The 19,191-nt window shown below is 39.6% G+C and overlaps 1 protein-coding gene across 5 annotated transcripts in view; it reads right to left on the bottom strand.

The window, feature by feature from the left end:
• The window catches only part of DZIP3 (DAZ interacting zinc finger protein 3), a 167,832-nt gene that overhangs the window by 118,803 nt on the left and 29,838 nt on the right, over positions 1–19,191 (bottom strand). For all 5 annotated transcript variants that reach the window (XM_070406151.1, XM_070406149.1, XM_070406152.1 and 2 more), the window contains 7 exons: positions 14,042–14,122; positions 12,578–12,702; positions 8,838–8,952; positions 4,879–4,998; positions 3,333–3,434; positions 1,471–1,563; positions 686–738 (listed from right to left, as the gene is read on the bottom strand). In XM_070406151.1, coding sequence (XP_070262252.1) covers positions 686–738; positions 1,471–1,563; positions 3,333–3,434; positions 4,879–4,998; positions 8,838–8,952; positions 12,578–12,702; positions 14,042–14,122 — 689 coding nt within the window. The remainder of the gene's footprint in view (positions 1–685; positions 739–1,470; positions 1,564–3,332; positions 3,435–4,878; positions 4,999–8,837; positions 8,953–12,577; positions 12,703–14,041; positions 14,123–19,191) is intronic.

Genomic DNA, 19,191 nt, shown 5'->3' with positions numbered 1-19,191 from the left:
TGGAAGACATTAATACTTTACACAAAAAAGAGAAACAATGGGTTAAGAGAACTTTTTATATTGGAATTTCTAATTTCAATGGCAACATTATATAAATTCCCAGCTTACACTAGATAGGCCTCTGTAATATAGTTTTCTCATCTAAGCAACAGGATAATTCTAATTGTCAACATCCTCCTGTCTGCCGCCCCAGCCCTGATGGGCCCCAATTAGGGGCAGGGCTGGCCAGCCAACCTCCTGCAGCTCATCCCCACCCCCCGCTACTCCCAGCCTTGCTGGCCTGGCCAGGCTGAGGGACTCCACCTTGCATGGATTCGTGTACCAGGCCTCTAGTTGCCACATAAGCTTAGAGGCCTGAGTGAGTTTTGAAAGTTAGGAGAAAGTTTTTATAAAACCAAGTAAATAACTGTAAGAAAAATATGTTGGCTTCAGTAAAAGATTATTTTCATATTTAAGGAAAAAAGTATTCACATAATATCTCCTTTCCTGCTTTAAAATTTAAATGTCTACAAAGTAGGGGAAAAAAAGAGGGTCATAAATGTCAGTTAAATATAATTTTTTCACACAATTAATATTACCTTTAAATTTAATGGAGTTCCAAGTGACAGAAACACAGAAGAAAGAAGCAACTAAAAAATATATACATGCTCAGAAAAAAACATAAAATATTTTATTTCAAGCTTACCTTGCTCCTAAATTTTCAATGGTTATATATTCATCCTTTCTCACAACTTCAAACTGCAAGTGATGGAAAAAAATAGCCCTAAATAGTTCAATTTTCAAAATTCTTTAATATTACTAGTTAGCCTTAACACTTGAAAAAAGACAATGAGAATGAAGCTATAGCAAATATAAAACAACACAGAAGTGACAAGGTAAGCTATAAACAACTTTAATAAACTAGAGTTGATTTTTTAAAAAAAATTCTACTTTACATCACTACAGGATTTAAATATCAATATGAAATACAAAAAGAGTGTTACTAAAGATAAAGAAATAATATCTATTTTTATTTGCAATTTTGGTCTATTTATAAACTGAAAATTCAAGCATTTCATTTATTTAAAAATAAAATGAGTATCATTTGAGAACATTTTATGTAACATGTACTATATGTAATTTCTATAGATATTTTCATAGAAAGATATGAAAGAGGGTCAAAAAGTCTAAAAGTAGTTTTAAACTTAGATGGCACAGATCAGACTATCATCACTGGTTCATGACAGACTTCTCATTGGTACAGGCATAGCCTGCTTTATATGTGTCTGTTTGTGTGTATCTTTACTTTTTAAATTTTCATATTCTTAAGGATCACTTAAATACTACTTTGGAAAAATCAAAGCAACAGAAAGGTCAGAAATTAAGTCACCATTAAAGAAAATATGGCAAAAATACTATTGCTATGAATCCCAAATGTTTTGAAATCCGAATGCCATTCCAATGAAAGAAAAATAAGAAAAAGATACTTACCAAAATTTTAACAATTCCAGGTTCATCACATTGTAGCATCCTTACCATGTCACCTGTACATCCTTCCTTCAAACATTTTTTCCCACTAAAACTCTAAAGTTATCAATAGAAAAAAATAAATTATCAAAACAAAAAACATTACAATCAATAAAAAAATACTGATGTGCAAATCTAATTATTTTTTTAAAAAGTTAGCAGATGTTTCTAGATGATAAAACAAAAGATGTGAAAAAACACTTGAGAGATAGCTGTTCAAAAATAGTCTATCTCCTGTATCAGTGGATTTAAAATGCATAATCGCACTTTTCTCTAATAATTTCTACTTCAAAATCTTTAAGTAGCTATATTATAGCCTAAGAAGTAGTACCTAAGCACAGGGAAAGGAACTTCAAGTGACATGTACTAATTAGGTAAATGTATAAAGAAACACTGAATTTCTATTAGATATATAAGGATTACAGGGAAAAATGAAAGAATTAAAATGTTGAGTATTTCCTCTGATTCTGACCTTAATTTCCTCTTGTTAAGTCACTTAAATTTTCTTTTAGTTCTTTTTCTAAAGTTGAGCAATATTGATTGCCCTAACAATCAAAGATTATAAAGAACACATGCTACTTAAACAAATGAATAATGCTAATGCAAGTACATGTTTTAATTGTTAATCTTCACAACAACCTTATGAAGATATTACTATCCTCACTATATGGTTTAGAAAAATGAATCTCAGAGCAGTTAAATTAACAGCCTAATGTAAAACAAAACAAACAAAAAAACAAAGAAAACACTATAGTGGTTCAATCTGGACTTAAACCCAGATCTCCCAAGTCCATACACAATGCTCTTTCTATGCCACGATTTTTTTAAATTGTTTTATTGCTTCAAGTATTACAAAGAGTATTACATATGTCTCCTTTTTTTTCCCCGCCCTTGACAATCCCCTGGCCTCCCCTACCCCTCAGTGTCTTATGTCCATTGGTTATGCTTATATGCATGCATACAAGTCCTTCGGTTTATCTCTTACCACCCCCTCCTGCTCCCCAACCCTCCCAGCCTTCCCGCTATAGTTTGACAGTCTGTTCGAGGCTGCTCTGCCTCTGTGTCTATTTTTGTTCATAAGTTTATAATGGACTTTATTATTCATAAATGAGTGAGATCATGTGGTATTTTTCCTTCATTGACCAGCTTATTTCACTTAGCATAATGCTCTCCAGTTCCATCCATGCTGTTGCAAATTATGCCACAATTTTTTTATTGGGGTTTTCTGTGTACACAATGTAAACACTCTGGCCAAATACCATAAACCTAACTTATGGTAATCAACTCACCAAAGAATAATTAATACAGAATTGGGCTTTATACTTTTACTTTAATTTTAGTGGCAAAGAATCCAATTTAGTTATATGACTTTAGGTAAATATACATAAACAGAAATAGATTTTTGAAGACTATAAAATTTATCATTGTTCTCTATCCTTAAAATAGAAACTATCCTTAAAATTGTATAACTGTCCTTTCTGTTTGTTTATTAAGCAATTCTATTCTTTGATTTTATGACTTTTATGTAAATATATGCAACAATATTTCTATTCTTAAGAGTATAAACTTCCATAGGGAAATAGGTAGGAATCACTAAGCAAAGCAACAAGCAGAGTATCCCCTACAAAGATCTGTTTAATAAATGGTGATAATGAACAAAGAATAGTAAGGAGAAAAGCATCAGAAAAAATAAGGGGAAAAAAAGAAACAGAGGTAAAATAGAGGAGGAAGGATATTAACAGGAAGAAATGAAAAAAAGAGAGAAAAAAGAGGAAAGGGTAGAGGAAGAAATGTTGTAGTAAAGTTTTTAAGGAAAAATGAAATACCTGATCATTTTCACCTGGATATTTTAAATTCTTGAACTTTTTCCAACAAATTTTATGAAAATAGACACAGCAACTTTTACTGCACATTAATTGAAAAAATCCCTGGAAAAGAATGAAAATAAGTTGTTGATCTGGAAATAGAATATCATATATAAATAGAAATATCACTTTAAGTCACTTTTAACTTCACAAGTTTTTTGTCCTTCCCAGTGTGTCCTCCCTGGAACTATAGTTACGCTTCTTTTAGGGTGTAGATTGCTTGGATGACAAAAATCTAAATTTTGTGGCCAGGACTTCCTGCTGCTACATGCTATGTATGTGATTGGAATGCTATTACCTCCCTGGGAAACCATAACCATACCACCATGTCACCTACACCAAGACTGAAATTGCCCATCATAAAGCACTGTTCTTCACCAGGTCTACTTCCCTAATTCCTAACTTACCCTAATGAATAGATGTTAGCTTTTTCTTCCTCCCTACTTACCCCATTTGCTATACACATCATGCCATTCTTTTTTTCCCCCCCATTATAATAGCCATCTTTATTTAAAAAAAATAATAAAATGTATTCTTTTGGTCTTTCTGAGTTTTCCTTTTTACAAAAACAAAAACACACATTAAAAGCACTCTCAACTGTCATTCTCACAAACAGATGTTTTTCAGGCAGCCCTCCCTGCTACATGCTTCATTCTGGATGCCCATGCCTTTCAATTGAGATTTCCATTATTTTATAGAAGTGGTATTAGATTTGCACTGATAATCACATCTCATTTTATCTTGTGATTTCCCAGTCTTATTCTGCCATATCTACTGGGAACCAGACTTGAAGTACTTTGATTGTTGAATTTCTTCAAATTAAGGCTGGTTATGATTTTTTCTCCCTCAAGGCCCAGAGCAAAAATAATGATCACTTACTTGGTAACATAAATCTTGAGGAGTGACAATCTTTCTCCTTAGTAAAATAAATTTTAGATAAATGAAAATAAAATAACATTTCTAACTATAAAGAATATTTTAGATAATTTCTACTCTATGAGAGCAGAAATATTAATTATAACTTCAGAGACATGTGACTGTTACAAAACCCTTAGCAAAACCAATTCATTCTTTTATTGACTCATAGGGTATAAATTAATTCCAGGTCATTAAAACTCTAAATTCGCCAAACCAGTTTGGCTCGGTGGATAGAGCGTCAGCCTGCGGACTGAAAGGTCCCAGGTTCAATTCCGGTCAAGGGCATGTACCTGGGTTGAGGGCACATCCCCAGTAGGAGATGTGTGGGAGGCAGCTGATCGATGTTTCTCTCTCATCGATGTTTCTAATTCTCTATCTCTCTCCCTTCCTCTCTGTAAAAAATCAATAAAAAATATATTTAAAAAGAAAAAAAAATTCTAAATTCTTAGAGATACTCAAACAATTTCTCAACTGCATTATCACTGTTATTAAAATAAGTTCTCTTTTGAAATACTATTTTGATGCATAATACAATAATTTTTATCTAAGTTTATTTTTTAAATATACAGTTAACTGATAATTATAGTACCTTATAATTGGTGTTCCTTAAAATGTCAGCTTCACAAGATCGTTCACAATCTAGATAACTGCAAATGGACTGCTTCATTATATTACTTTCAGTTGTCTTGATAAAATTATTGAGTAGATCCTAGATTTTAAAAATAAAAATAATCTCATCAATTAGTAATGACTACATCACTTCCAATATTTTACCATACATAATTTTAAGTAATTTAAGTCATATACTTTTTTTAATGTATTTGTATGTATTTTTTTTAAGTAATAGAATGTATTTTCCTCATTCAAAGTAAACAATAGATAGGAAGGTGCTAAAATAGAAATACTGAATTTCTTACTGAGTGTAAACATAGAGAAAGGAAAAAAGTGTGCATAAAATTCACTAAAAATGTTAGGATAATAAAGGAAAATATTTTAAAGGGAAGAGGGAAAAGAAAAATAACCAAAACCAAGTAGGGATTCTTTAGATAAGTACAGAAGTTAATTTTTATTTAATGTATAAAGTTATTACTTTATTAGGTCAGATTTAAAAGTCATATAGTTATCCTGACAAATGCAAAAAATTGTCTGCTTATTCTATTGATTACTAAGACAGGTATCCTCTCTAATAAAAGAGAAACATGGTAATTAGCCATACATCAGCTACCCTTCCCATTGGCTAATCAGTGCGATGTGTAAATTAACTGCCAGCCAAGATGGCGGCCGGCAGCCATGCACTGAAGCAAACAGGGAGGCTTGCTTGCTCCAGTGACTGCAGACTCCAACGTTCCCCGCCTGACTTGCCGGCCTCTCAGCTGCAACTCTAAGCAACTATGTTGCAAATATAGAAGCTAAACAAAACCCCAGAAACCTGCGTTAGTCAGCCGGGCTTCAGCCAGCCAGACCGCAACATTGTATCAAATACAGAAGGTAAACAAAGCAGCAGAGGCCTCAGAGCTAAAGCTGGCCCAGAATAAAAAAAGAAAAAAGAGAAAAAGGAGCAGTTGGGAGCTTTAGTCACCCGCCAGCTTGAAAACGGCCTTCAGCCCCTCATCCAGGCTGGCCAGGCACCCCAGTGGGGACCCCCACCCTGATCCAGGACACCCTTCAGGGCAAACCAGCCAGCCCCCACCCGTGTACCAGGCCTCTGTTCTATATAGTAAAAGGGTAATATGACTCCCGGCACCGGGATCAGCGTGACAGGGGGCAGCGCCCAAACCCCCTGATCGCCCTGCGGCTCTGTGTGTGACAGGGGGTGGGGCCACAACCTCTCTATCCACCCTGCTCTGTTCGTGACAGGGGAAGGAGCCCCAACTCCCTGATCAGCCCTGCTCTGTGCCTGATAGGGGGGAGCTCCCCAACCCCCTGATCGCCCTGCGGCTCTGTGTGTGACAGGGTGCGGCGCCCTAACCCCCTGATCGGCCCTGCTCTGTGGGTGATAGAGGGCGGCGCCCCAACCCCCTGATCCACCCTGCTGTGACAGGGGGCGGTGCCCCAACTCCCCTATCGGTCCTACTCTGTGAGTGACGGGGGGAGCTCCCCAACCCCCTGATGGGCCCTGCTCTGTGAGTGACAGGGTACGGAGCCCCAACCCCCCTGATGGGCCCTGCTCTGTGCATGACAGGGGGCAGTGCCCCAACCCCCTGATCCGCCCTGCTCTGTGTGTGACAGGGGGCGGTGCCCCAACTCCTGTATTGGCCCTACTCTGTGAGTGACGGGGGGAGCTCCTCAACGCCCTGATCAGCCCTGCTCTGTGCGTGACAAGGCGGAGCTCCTTAACCCCCTGATCGGCCCTGCCCTGTGTGTGACAGGGTACGGAGCCCCAACCCCCCTGATGGGCCCTGCTCTGTGCATGACAGGGGGCAGTGCCCCAACCCCCTGATCCGCCCTGCTCTGTGTGTGACAGGGGGCGGTGCCCCAACTCCTGTATTGGCCCTACTCTGTGAGTGACGGGGGGAGCTCCTCAACGCCCTGATCAGCCCTGCTCTGTGCGTGACAAGGCGGAGCTCCTTAACCCCCTGATCGGCCCTGCCCTGTGTGTGACAGGGTACGGAGCCCCAACCCCCCTGATGGGCCCTGCTCTGTGCATGACAGGGGGCAACGCCCCAGCCCCCTTATTGGCCCTGCTCTGTGCGTGACGGGGGGTGGTGCCGCAACTTCTATCGACCCTGCCTTGATTGTGACAGAGCGCAGTGCCCCAACCCCCCAATCGGCTGTACCCTGAGCGTGACTAGGGGTGGCATCGCAACCTCCCAATCCGCCCTGCTCTGTGCATGACAGGGGGCAGTGCTCCAACTCCCCAATCGGCCCTGCTCTGAGCCCGACCAGGGGCTGCACCTAGGGATTGGGCCTGCCCTCTGCCACCTGGGAGCAGGCCTAAGCCAGCAGGTCATTATCTCCTGAGGGGTCCCAAACTGCGAGAGGGCACAGGATGGGCTGAGGGACCCCCTCTCTCCCCCAAGTGCACAAATTTTTTTGCACCGGGCCTCTAGTCTATACTAATAATAGAGGAATATGCAAATTGTCCATGACTCCATCACAGTGATGACCGAACAGCAGGCTGAGTGGGGTGACCAGACTGGGAGGGGGGTTACTGAGGGATGACCAAACGAATGAACAGCAGGCTGCGTGGGGTGACCAGGCCAGAGAAGGGGGGGGCAATTAGGGGAGACCAGGATGGCAGGGGGAGTGGCAGTTGGAGGTGACCAGGCTAGTTGGGGGTGACCAGGCCAGCATGGGGGGAGTTGGGGGCGATCAGGCCGATAGGCAGGTGAGCAGTTAGGAGCCAGTGGTCCCAGATTGTGAGAGGGATGTCCAACTGATCACTGGGATCGGGCCTAAACCGGCAGTCGGACATCTCCCGAGATGTCCTGGATTGGAGAGGGTGCACGCTGGGCTGAGGGGGCCCAATGCATGAATTTTGTGCACCGGGCCTCTAGTACTAAAATAATCTGTGACTGGGAGTTTTTATTTCTCTTTTCAATTCCAATAGTTTTTGTCCCATCTATTTTGAGGCTATATTACAAATTTTCAGTTGCTATAGCTTCCTGAAAAATTGAATTGCGTGTTTTAATGATACATCTGTTTTTATTTAAAGGAATACATTTGGACTTTAAGTCAGGTAAAATATAAGGATCCAAAGAGGTTTAAAGTAAAAGTCTGGAAAGAAATATGTCATTCAAACACTAACCAAGTGAAACTTGTTGTTAATGTTCTTATTAAAGAAATTAAAAAGTGATCAATGTGACTTATCAAATAGGTAAAAATTATCCAAAAAATAAAGACTACCCAGAGGATGTGGAAATATAGAAACTCTCATACTGTGTCTTAAGACTATAACCTGGTATAAACTTTCTGAGAGAAAATATAGAGATATATCTCAGCAACTTTACAAGTGTGTGGACACTTGCTTCACAATTCCACTTTTAGAAATTTATCCCAAGAAAATGATGTAAAAAATACACAAAGATCACTGTACATATAGTGAAAAAGTAAAATGTTTAGGATAAACTAAATAATAAACAGCAGGATGAGTGTCTGGAAAGACATAAATGAAAATGCTAACAGTAGTTTCTCCATTTAAAGAAATATGAACAAATTTTAGCTTTACCTTCAGGCATTTTCACATTTTTCAGTTTCCTAAGGCATTCAGTACTTTTAAAATTAGAATCAACAATAAAATGGTAAGTATAATTTGAAAAAAAAAGTTAACTATTGCATTTAGTTCTAGCCCTGTGAAGAAATAGATTAGTAGAGCTTTTAATCTTGTTATTTGAAAATGCTAATACAGCCTCTTCACCTCTCTCCACTTGTTGAATCATACATTCCACACTACGTAATGAAATCAAGGTTATTTCTCATATAAAAAACTAATTTCCAATTAAAGAATGTGCTTCTTATAGATTATGACATAGTTAAGAAAAACTGCACTTTATCAAAGATGATTCTGATTAGTCAGAAATGAAATGTTATTCTTAAATAATTGCTTACTTTAAAAGTTGTAGGTAAATCTTCATCTTTTGTAGGATCTATGTCAAACCAATGATCATTTGTATCACTTATTTCTTGTAAACTTTTATAAAATTCTAGCAGTCCTCCATTATATCTGCAAGGCATTTTAAATAAGGTTAGTTTGAATGTGACACTGTAACTAAATAGTTTAAAATAAAACAAATAACTCCTTTTTGTGTGTGATAAGTAGGGTAGTGATAACCTCTGGCATGCTATAGAAATACAAATACTAGGACTCTCACCTGTGGTAGATTGGGATGAAAAACAGGTGGAAGGGGAGACAATTGATTATGTAGTAGCTCACTTGAACAGTATAGGGACCATGGTAATTAAAGGGATTGTAGAGTTGATTGGCTTTTGTTTACTGTCTTGGAAGCCTTGAAGAAAGAGAATGACAGGCACAGGTCAGCCAACTATTGACTCAAGACACACTGTGAAAGACAGAGGCCTCTATGGTGGCATTTAAAGAGACCCTAATCTTCTGTAGATATATTGGGTAAATACAATCTATGTTTAAAAAAATCAGTCCCAGATTTAATCACAAGGTGCAGCAAACCATAAAAGAGATGAAATGCATAACCTTGATGGGACTACTATTATCAACTCAAGGTAAAAGGCCTCCATGGTAATATATAAAGAATCCTTACCAACCCTAATTATAAGGACAAACTATGCTGAAAATGAGGCCCAGTATTTAATCACAAGGGTAGAACAACAGCAAAGACCAAAAGCACAGCCTCATGCCCTAACCGGTTTGGCTCAGTGGATATAGCATCGGCCTGTGGACTCAAGGGTCCCAGGTTCGATTCCGGCCAAGGGCACCAAAAACAAAGAAACAAACAAAAACAAAAAAAACAAACAAAAAAGCACAGCCTCAACAGTACCATTATGTGAAAATCGGGGCTCTGACAGGAAACAAGTAGACTCTGAGATTTGGAATATGGACATTTAGGTGAATATGCTTAGAAACAATGAATTCCTAAATTCTCATGACCCCTCTGACTGGCAAAGACCTACTCCTTGCTAGGAGGGGCAGATTCCCTTTATTTAAGGGCCATACAAAAATATCATTTGGAGTACATGTTTCAAAAGATGATGCCTTCCTTCTCAAGATCCTCCCTCTCCACTCATTGCCTACAGACTAATATATCTAGGATCACATAAAAGCAAAGTCCAAATGGGAACACAGAGCCCCTGCCCGGGAAAAAAACAACAACAAACCCAATTCATCATGAGAATTGCAGAACTTGACTAGTATGTACTAGAACGTGTGTAGCAATGAACCTTAAGAGTGCTGAACTAGTGGACAAATATACAGCTGGATAGGGAAATGTGTATTGACATGGGGCAACTTCCATAACTTAAGATTTAATTTCCTAGTAAGGATACCTTAAGCCAGTCCTAACATGCTGCTTAAGAAGGTTATTTGAAGCTTGGACATAACAATGGCCTATAGTAACTGAGGTGGAAATGCTGGAAACTTTGTGGCAGAGTATTAAAAGAAAGTTCGGGGGGGGGGAGGATATTAGAAAGGACTTAGTACATAAGACCAGAGTCCATCTCTAGACAATGTCCCCTGGAATAGTGGTCATCAACCTTTCAGACCTCACGGATCACCAGTGGCAACCGTTGCCCTGGAAAGACCAAGGTGACACTCCATCCATTAATGCAATAAGAAATATAGAGTCAGAAAGGCATCTCAGTGGTGGTGGTTCTCTGTAGGTCAGGGATGAAAGTAAATGATACCATATAATGGACTTTCTAGTGTCAACCATCTGGAAAATGGATTCTCTCCAATGCCCATAAGTAAAGAGAATAAAAAGTAGTGTACATATTTGAGGGAAGGACAGCAATATACATTCGTTTCTTGTGTCAGAGCTATGTTAATTCTCTCCACAATACAGACTAAAGGGATTTTTATTATTCTAACATTCTGCAAAACATCACACTGTTCATTGGTATTGATGACATCATACTAGTGAATACAAAGTGGGAAATCTTCTGGATACCTTAGTAAAAAGCAAGCATGCCAAAGGATAGAAGATAAACCAAAGAATCAGTGAACTAACAGGTAGTGATGCTTTTATGGATCCAACTAGGGGCCTGGTGCAGGAATTCATGCATGGGTGGGGTCCCTTAGGGTGGCCTGAGGGGATCAAGCTGAAACCCACAGTCCAATGCCACCTGCAGCTCCTACCTGCTGTTCCCGCTCATCTCAGCCCCACTATGCCTGCCACAGGCTCGGGCCCAATCAGTCCCGATTGGGAGAGGCTCGCACGGCCACAGCGGCTCTCGCCAGCTGTGAGCCCTGTGTCTGGTGCCTTCCCGAGGGGAGTGGCCTGTGGGATCAGGCTGAAACCGGCTCTCCAACATTCCCGAGGGACCCCACCAGTGCAAGATCGAGGCCGGGAAGGGACAGCAAGAGGGCTCCAGGTCATGTCTGGCCCATCTTGCTCAGTCCTGATCAGCCAGACCCCAGCAGCAAGCTAATCTACCAGTCGGAGCATCTGTCCCCTGGTAGTCAGTGCACATCATAGCAACTGGTCAACCAGCCGACTTTCTGCCCCCTGGTGGTCAGTGCACATCATAGCAAGCGGTTGAGCAGCCTTATCATATCATTAGCATATTACGCTTTGATTGGTTGAACAGTCGACAGGTCACCGGAGTACTGGACACTTAGCATATTAGGCTTTTATTGTATAGGATGGCTGGGCCAAGCAGTAATCCTTCATATGGATTTGCACAAGTAAACTTTGTGTAATTCACCCTTCAGATCTCAGCTAAACATTATTTCCTCAGAGAGACTTCTGATTTCCAGAACCAGACTGGGGCTCTAGAAGTCATTTATTGTTCACTGTATATTCCTTCATAGTTTTTTTAATAACATTCTATAAATATTTTGCACAACTTATTATTTGATTAATATCTATAATATTATCAGTTACATGGAAATAGGAACTATTTTGTAAATAATTGTATCCCCAAATCTAGCACAGTCTCTAGAATATGATAAATGTTTAGCAAATAAAATGAATGATGTTACAAATGGCTAAGGATCTCCAAATAGGAAGTGAACAGACTGCTAGTCCATATAGATTACCCTGTAAAATTTCACTAAATATATAGGAAGTGAAAAGACTACTAGTCCATATAGATTACCCTGTACAATTACACTAAATATATAATACCCAATACTTCCAAAACTCAGCATTTGGATTCTTCCGATGCTTTATTAGTTCTATTATAGCTTAAACACCTATTCCAAGTGGTGATAATATTAAAAACTACAACCATCGTTTATTTATTAAGATAGCATTTCTGTGTCCTGGGCACTGTGTTAATTACCTGCAACATCTTATGAGGTGGGCACTACTTTTAGTTCCATTTGACAAATAAGAAAAAAGAGAAGGCTTAGTGAACATTAAGTTTCCTTAAATCAAAGATTAGGTAGGTGGTAGAAAATGTATTTGAACCCAGGTCTGTCAGACTCCAAAGACTATATACCAATGTCTATGTTATATTGCCTCTTATTGTCACGGCCTGTTAAGTTTGACACTTAATATTCTCAAGTACATTAAATTATTATCTGTAAAAAATAGGTGAAGAAGAAAAAAAATCCGCCCAGCATGATGATACCTGGTATACTGTGCAAACTTTATCCCCATTTCACAATGCAGAAAGCTGACAGGGAAGATCTACCCATTAGTTAAAATCCTTACCTCTTCTGAGCACATCGAAGCAAACCACGTCCAAAATAAACTAAAGACATAAAGTTTTCACAAATTTCATTTTCTTGGATCACCATCTTCATCACTAGAAACTTATTCTCAGCTTCCGTATAATCCTGTAGGAACATAAAACTCAGTTTGGCTAATGTAAAGACTTTTTTTTTCTTTTACAATAAACAAATATTCCCCAAACTTGAGAGGTTAGGGAAACTTTAATATTGCTCCAGTCTTTTGGTCATTTATTCACATCTCTAATCCTAGCACTGAAGTATGTGGTCAAATATGCTTAAAATATGTACAATAACCTAAGGTATTTTTTGACCAACATTTCAAAGTGAACACTAAAATAACAACAGCCCTGGTGTGGTGGCTCAGTTGGTTGGAGCATCATCCCATACTTTAAAAGGTTGTGGGTTCGATTCCCAGTTAGGGTACATACTTAGGTTGTGGGTTCAATCTGTGGTACCAGAGGCAACCGATAAATGTTTCTCTCTCACATTAATGTTTCTCTTTCTCTCTCACTCCCCCTTCTTGTCTCTCTAAAAATCATGCCCTGGCCGGTTTGGCTCAGTGGATAGAGCGTCAGCCTGTGGACTGAAGGGTCCCAGGTTTGATTCCGGTCAGGGGCACATGCCCAGGTTGTGGGCTCATGCGGGAGGCAGCTGATCAGTGATTCTCTCTCATGATTGATGTTTCTATCTCTCCCTTCCTCTCTGAAATCAATAAAAATGTATTTTAAAAATAAATAAATAAATAAAAATCAATAAAAACAAATCCTCGGGTGAGGATTAAGAAAAACAACAACAATTTTTGTTTGTAAAACTGGCAAATATTAGTAGCTAATACTTTATAAGTCTCACTAATTTTCTTTCTAATTGGAGCACAAATCTTCCTAACTTTTCAAATAACAAATAAAAAGTATAGATTTCTAGAGACAAAAAAGTAAAGGAAATATCAAGGTTGCAAAGATAATATGAGAAATCATTAAAAAACATAAAAAGATAATGTTAAATTCGAGGAACTCTTAGAAATCACCTAGTTAACTCCCAGATTTTTACTTTTTGCACTTCACCTTATTCAACCAAAAATTCAAAGTATAACTCATATTTTACAAGGGGTAAGATTAGGACCAGCCAGATTAAACTATACTAGAAAATGGATTAAAATGTACTGTATAAGTGAAAGATGATAAGCAATTTTGTTTTACAAAATGGTAAGCATTTAAAGGATAAATAAAATAACTAAAGTTGTAAGCTAAAATTATGTTTCCCCTATCAACTTTTATTTCACAAAATAGTCTCTAGCATAACTATACTATATTAAAAATATATAAAAGAAAAGTCACTGAGTGGTTTCAATTTTTAGAGAATTTCAAAAATCAACATTTTAATTTGTTAAAATGAGGTCAGTATATGTAAAAAGATTTATAATAGGCAAATAACAAATGCTACATACCTCTTTCTTTCCTCTTTCAGTGAGTGCTAATCCATACAAGAACAGTAATGTCAAATAATAATCAATATTAATCTGATGTGCCTAAAATGATAAAATATATTTTAATTGATTATTTAGACTAAGCTACTTTAAAATTTAGCAAGATTAATTAAATATCTTAGGTCTGTCTAATAATTATTAAAATAATGAAATTATCATTATATTATCAATCATCTAATAATAGAGAATTCATTTTAGATTTATTTGATAATTTGACCGAGAAGAAGATAGTCAATAATCCTGAAATAAAATATGAGAGTTTGATTAAAGAAAATGGAAGCAAATGCCATCAAGATTTGTTATATTAAACCTTTTGCAAAATTCATTTATATTTCAGGTATCAAAACACTTTAGGTTATAATATAATGAACACTCATGTATCTACCACCCAGATTAAAAAATACAATGATCTCTTAAATCAAAGTATTTTATTGTCCATATATGCATTTTGTTTTAACAGTATAAACATAAAGCTTGTCAATTCCTCAGTGAAAAATTAAAACATGAGGATATTTCCTTCATTTAAAATGGTCTATGCCAAATGATAGAGATGGAGAAAAGATTAGTAATTAGGGAGAGCGAGGAGGGCAAGGGGTGCCTGTGACTAACTATAATGGGGTAGAATAAAAGAGATTTTTGTAGTGATGTGAGTTCTTTCATCTTGACTGCAGTAGTGGTTACACTAGCACTGATAATAAAATGGCAAAGAACTATACACACACCACGCGTAAAAGTCAGCAGAGCTGATGGCTTTCCATAGAAAGGCCTGCTTGCAAGACTGACTCTTTATGGGTGTCTAGGAACCTGGATTTCAGGAGCGTTCCCACTGTTCTCTGGTAAGGGTGGCTCACTGTGCCTAAATTGTTTGTGCAAATAAAGTGATTTATGCTGAAAACCTGGGAGTTTCTTCTGAGAGTCGGGAATTTTTATATATCCTAGGCAGAGGGTGCCTACATGACCAACCCCCAATAAAAACCTTGGGCACCGAGTATCTACTAGGCTTCCCTGGAGAGAAAAATCAAATTCATACACATGTTATTGCATTTTTGTTTCCCTCTTTTAAATCCATCTAGGATTCCTTTAGGGTGGTGTCCACCACCTCCTAGAACCCTATTCCTGAGGGTCCTAAATAAGAATGATTTTTCTGCGAGCTCGTATGTTATTATGATACTAGAGGCCCAATGCACGAAATTTGTGCAAGGGGCTAGGCTCTCACAGCCGCAGCCCCAGCTTCTTCCAGAAGGTTGTCCGGTCTAATTAGCATATTAGGCTTTTATTATTATAGACTAGTGAGCCGGTGCATGAAATTTGTGCACATTAAAAGGGAATTAATTAGAGGACGTGAGCATGAGGCAGTCCGCGTTTCTGAAATTCAATGACATGAATTTTAGCTATTACTTTGCCAAATAAATGGAATTTACAGATATCATTTAAAAGAGCATTCAGCTTAATATTAAAAACTCTGGCTACCAAGTCAGCTCTGTTTTCAACTTTTTGCCAGTGTTGTAAATTGTTTGCAATATCTGCCCATTTGGGGTTGCATGTCATGGTTATGAATAAATCGGGCTTGCCATGCTTCGTTACAATTGCCATAGCATACTGATATCACTGCTGCATATTTCTAGGACTACCCTCAAAAGATGATGGTAGTACTATCATTTTACCAATCGGCACATTGTCATTTTCAGATCTAGATTTGAGATAATCCATCAAACCACTATATTTTTCAACTCTCAACTTAGATTGCTTTGATGAAATTTATCTGATTGGCCTCCATTTTTTAATATGAATCCACGATAAACTGTTAACTTTCCTGCATTTAAAATAGGATTGAACGTGTCACGCACAGAGAGATGAAATCCATAATACTGTATTTGTGTGACTCATGTCCTTACATTTTGTCTAGTATTATTGTTGATTACACTGTTGTGTTAGTCTCAGTGTAATATCTGTTCCCTAGCCTTTTTCACCATGTGAAAAAAGAATAGGATATGTCAGTGATGGCAAACCTATGACATGCGAGTCAGAGGTGACACACGAACTCATTTTTTTGGTTGATTTTTCTTTGTTAAATGGCATTTAAATATATAAAATAAATAAAAAATATAAGTCTTTGTTTTAATATGGTTGCAAATATCAAAAAATTTCTATATGTGACACGGCACCAGAGTTAAGTTAGGGTTTTTCAAAATGCTGACACACCAAACTCAAAAGGTTCGCCATCACTGGGATATGTCATTGCATCTAATGTAGGAAAATGGATATTGATTTGTTTCATTTTAGTGGCATTTGGATTATTGGGATATGGTTTACAATGAATGAGCAAGTTCCTTTCAAAAGGAGGTTCTCCATCATTGTTTTTGAATATGACAGCACCCTCGGTTACACGGGGAGAATTTTATCTACCTAGGTCACTGTTACGATTGTATTTAACTGCCACTGTTACTTCCGGGGGAGCAATACCTTTTGCTGCTGCTTCAGATTGGGCTTCCTTTTCTACCTCATGTAGCATCTTGTACAATATTGTTAATTCATTTATTTCATGCATGAGGTTGTTGATGTTGATCATGAGTCTTTCTGAGCAGTCCTAGTTTTCTGGCATTGCTAATTTTTTACTTGTAGCTTCAGCTGTATCCAAAATATAGAGTTGAGCAAACTTCCAAGAAACACCATCCGGAGGATGTAAAGTTCCAGCACGGTGATAAACTTGTCCGTGTATTCTAAAACAGTATGGCCCATATCCTGATGGTGATACAATATTTGCACCCATAGAAACAAAAGCAAAAGAACTATTTATGGATTGAATATTTTCCATGAAATTTTTACTGTCACAATTTTCACCTGTCACTAATCTTTTTAAATATGCCGGGTAATCTGGAAAATGTATATGATTTAGACAGACTTTCCCTTTGCTACAACATCAAGTAAATTTCCTACCGGGTGGTTTTTCATCAGAGAAATTTAGTGATAGGCAAAATTCATATCAAACAGTCATTCTACCAAAACTATGTTCCAGAATTGCATCCTCATGTACTACATTTTTGCAGAGAAGGCAGTTCCTACCAGAATTGCTAGTACTTGTTGATGACTGTTCTTTAGACATATTCTGTCATCCGCAACCCCTTCTTTCAACTTCAAAGGCACGTTGGTCTTTAGACATTTTATGTTGATGACACCGGTGCTTTTCGGCATCAGAGTGACATTTTTCCAATAGCTGGTCTTCAGATACATTCTGCCGTAGGCACCACCTTCTTTCAAGATCAGAAGCATGTTGCTCTTCAGACATTTTCTGTTGATAATGCCGGCATCTTTCGGCTGCAGAGCTACATTATGTAAACAGTTGTTCTTTAGACATAGTCCCACCTCTCTACTGTCACGATCTGAGATGCAGGTGAATGGGAGTCCTAGCTGTCAGACTGCTGAGAGATGTCTGACAAATGGCTGATTCTGGCTGATTCTATGGGGGTGGGACTTCCTCCTCCCTGCTGTCAGTTTCCACAGCTGTGGTGAGGAAGCTGGGGTGACAGAGGGAGCCACGCCCTGCAAGCCGCCCTCTCTCTCGCTCTGCACTATGTCCAGTGGCCTCCTGCTCTGCCAAGTCTTCCAAACCTCCCACTCTCCGCCCGCTCTCCTGCTCTGCTCTCTGCTGGTGAAGGTCCCGGGAGCCCGCAGGCGTGGCTAGGCACGGCAGGCATCACCTCCTGGGGACGGTGATGGTCCCGGGAGCCCGTAGCCACCGTTGCCTCCCGGGGCAATTGACACCAGCATATGCAAAAAACCCTCCATCTTTGTCAGGTTAACTTGCATACTCACTCCAGATTGGCTGGTGGGCATGGCTTGTGGGCATCGCAGAGGGATGGTCAATTTGCATTTTTCTCTTTTATTAGTATAGACTAGAGGCCTGGTGCACAAACTTTGTGCATAGGAAGGGTCCCCTCAGCCCAGCCTGAACCCTCTCCAACCTAGGACCCCAGCAGGGTCTAAACCGCAGTCGGACATCCCTCTCACAATCTGGGACCACTGGCTCCTAACTTCTCACCTGCCTGCCTACCTGATCGCCCCTAACTGCCCCCTTGACAGTCTGATCACCCACTAAAAACCTCTGCCTGCTGGCCTGGTCACCCCTAACTGCCCCCCCTCTGCCAGCCTGGTCGCCCCTAACTGCCCCCCCACCAGCCTGGTCGCCCCTAACTGCCCCCCCCACCAGCCTGGTTGCACCGAACTGCTACCCCTGTCATCTTGGTCGACCTTCACTGGCCCCCTGGTAGCCTGGTCACACCTGACTGCCCCCCCTCTGGTCTTGTCACCCTTTACTGCCTCCCGTGCCGGCCTGGTTGCCCACAACTGCACCCCACCCCACCAGCCTGGTTGTCCCAACTGCCACCGCCCCCCCCCCCCACTGGCCTGGTTGCCCCCAACTGCTGCCCCCCTGCTGGCCTGGTCTCCCATAACTGCCCCCAATGCTGGCCTGGTCTCCCCTACTGCCCCCCTGCCAGCCTGGTCATCCCCAACTGCCCCCCTCTGCCAGCCTGGTCACCCCTCACTGCCCCCCTGCCATCCTGGTAACCTCCAACTGCCCCCCCCCCCCACTGGCCTGGTTGCCCCCAACTGGTCCCCCCACCCAGCCTGGTCACCCCTCACTGCCCCCCTACCGGCTGGTCACCATACGCAGCCTGCTTGTTCACTCATTTGTCCGTCCCTCATTGCCCCCCCCCCCCTCCCGCCCGCACTGGCCTGGTCACCCCACGCAGCCTGTTCGGTCGACGGGTTGTTTTGGTCATCACGGTCACTGCCTTTTATATATATAGATGGAATTTGGTATCTTATGCTATCTTGTGTGTTTCTGGGTTGTCCTATATTGAGGATAACTCTAATCCATTGTCTGCATGGGTGTAAAACTTAAGTTTTCTGATCCAAATTATTCGAAAGAATTAATTTTTCCTTTTACCATCTTGTACTATGATTCTAACTTTTAATGCAAAGTTTATTTTTATCATATTTTCCTATTTATTTCTAAGTATCATTTGAACTTGAACATGTAATTATATCATCAATTTTATCTCACATGATTACTCAGTAACTGATAACAGCAGTACCAATTTTTATAAATA

Source organism: Myotis yumanensis, unplaced genomic scaffold (genome assembly GCF_028538775.1).
Source record: "Myotis yumanensis isolate MYYU_CA2020_CCGP unplaced genomic scaffold, mMyoYum1.0.hap1 SCAF_2, whole genome shotgun sequence".
Classification (NCBI taxonomy): domain Eukaryota; kingdom Metazoa; phylum Chordata; class Mammalia; order Chiroptera; family Vespertilionidae; genus Myotis; species Myotis yumanensis.
Note: the sequence above shows the minus strand (reverse complement) of the source record. Positions and strands in the feature narration are given on the sequence as shown.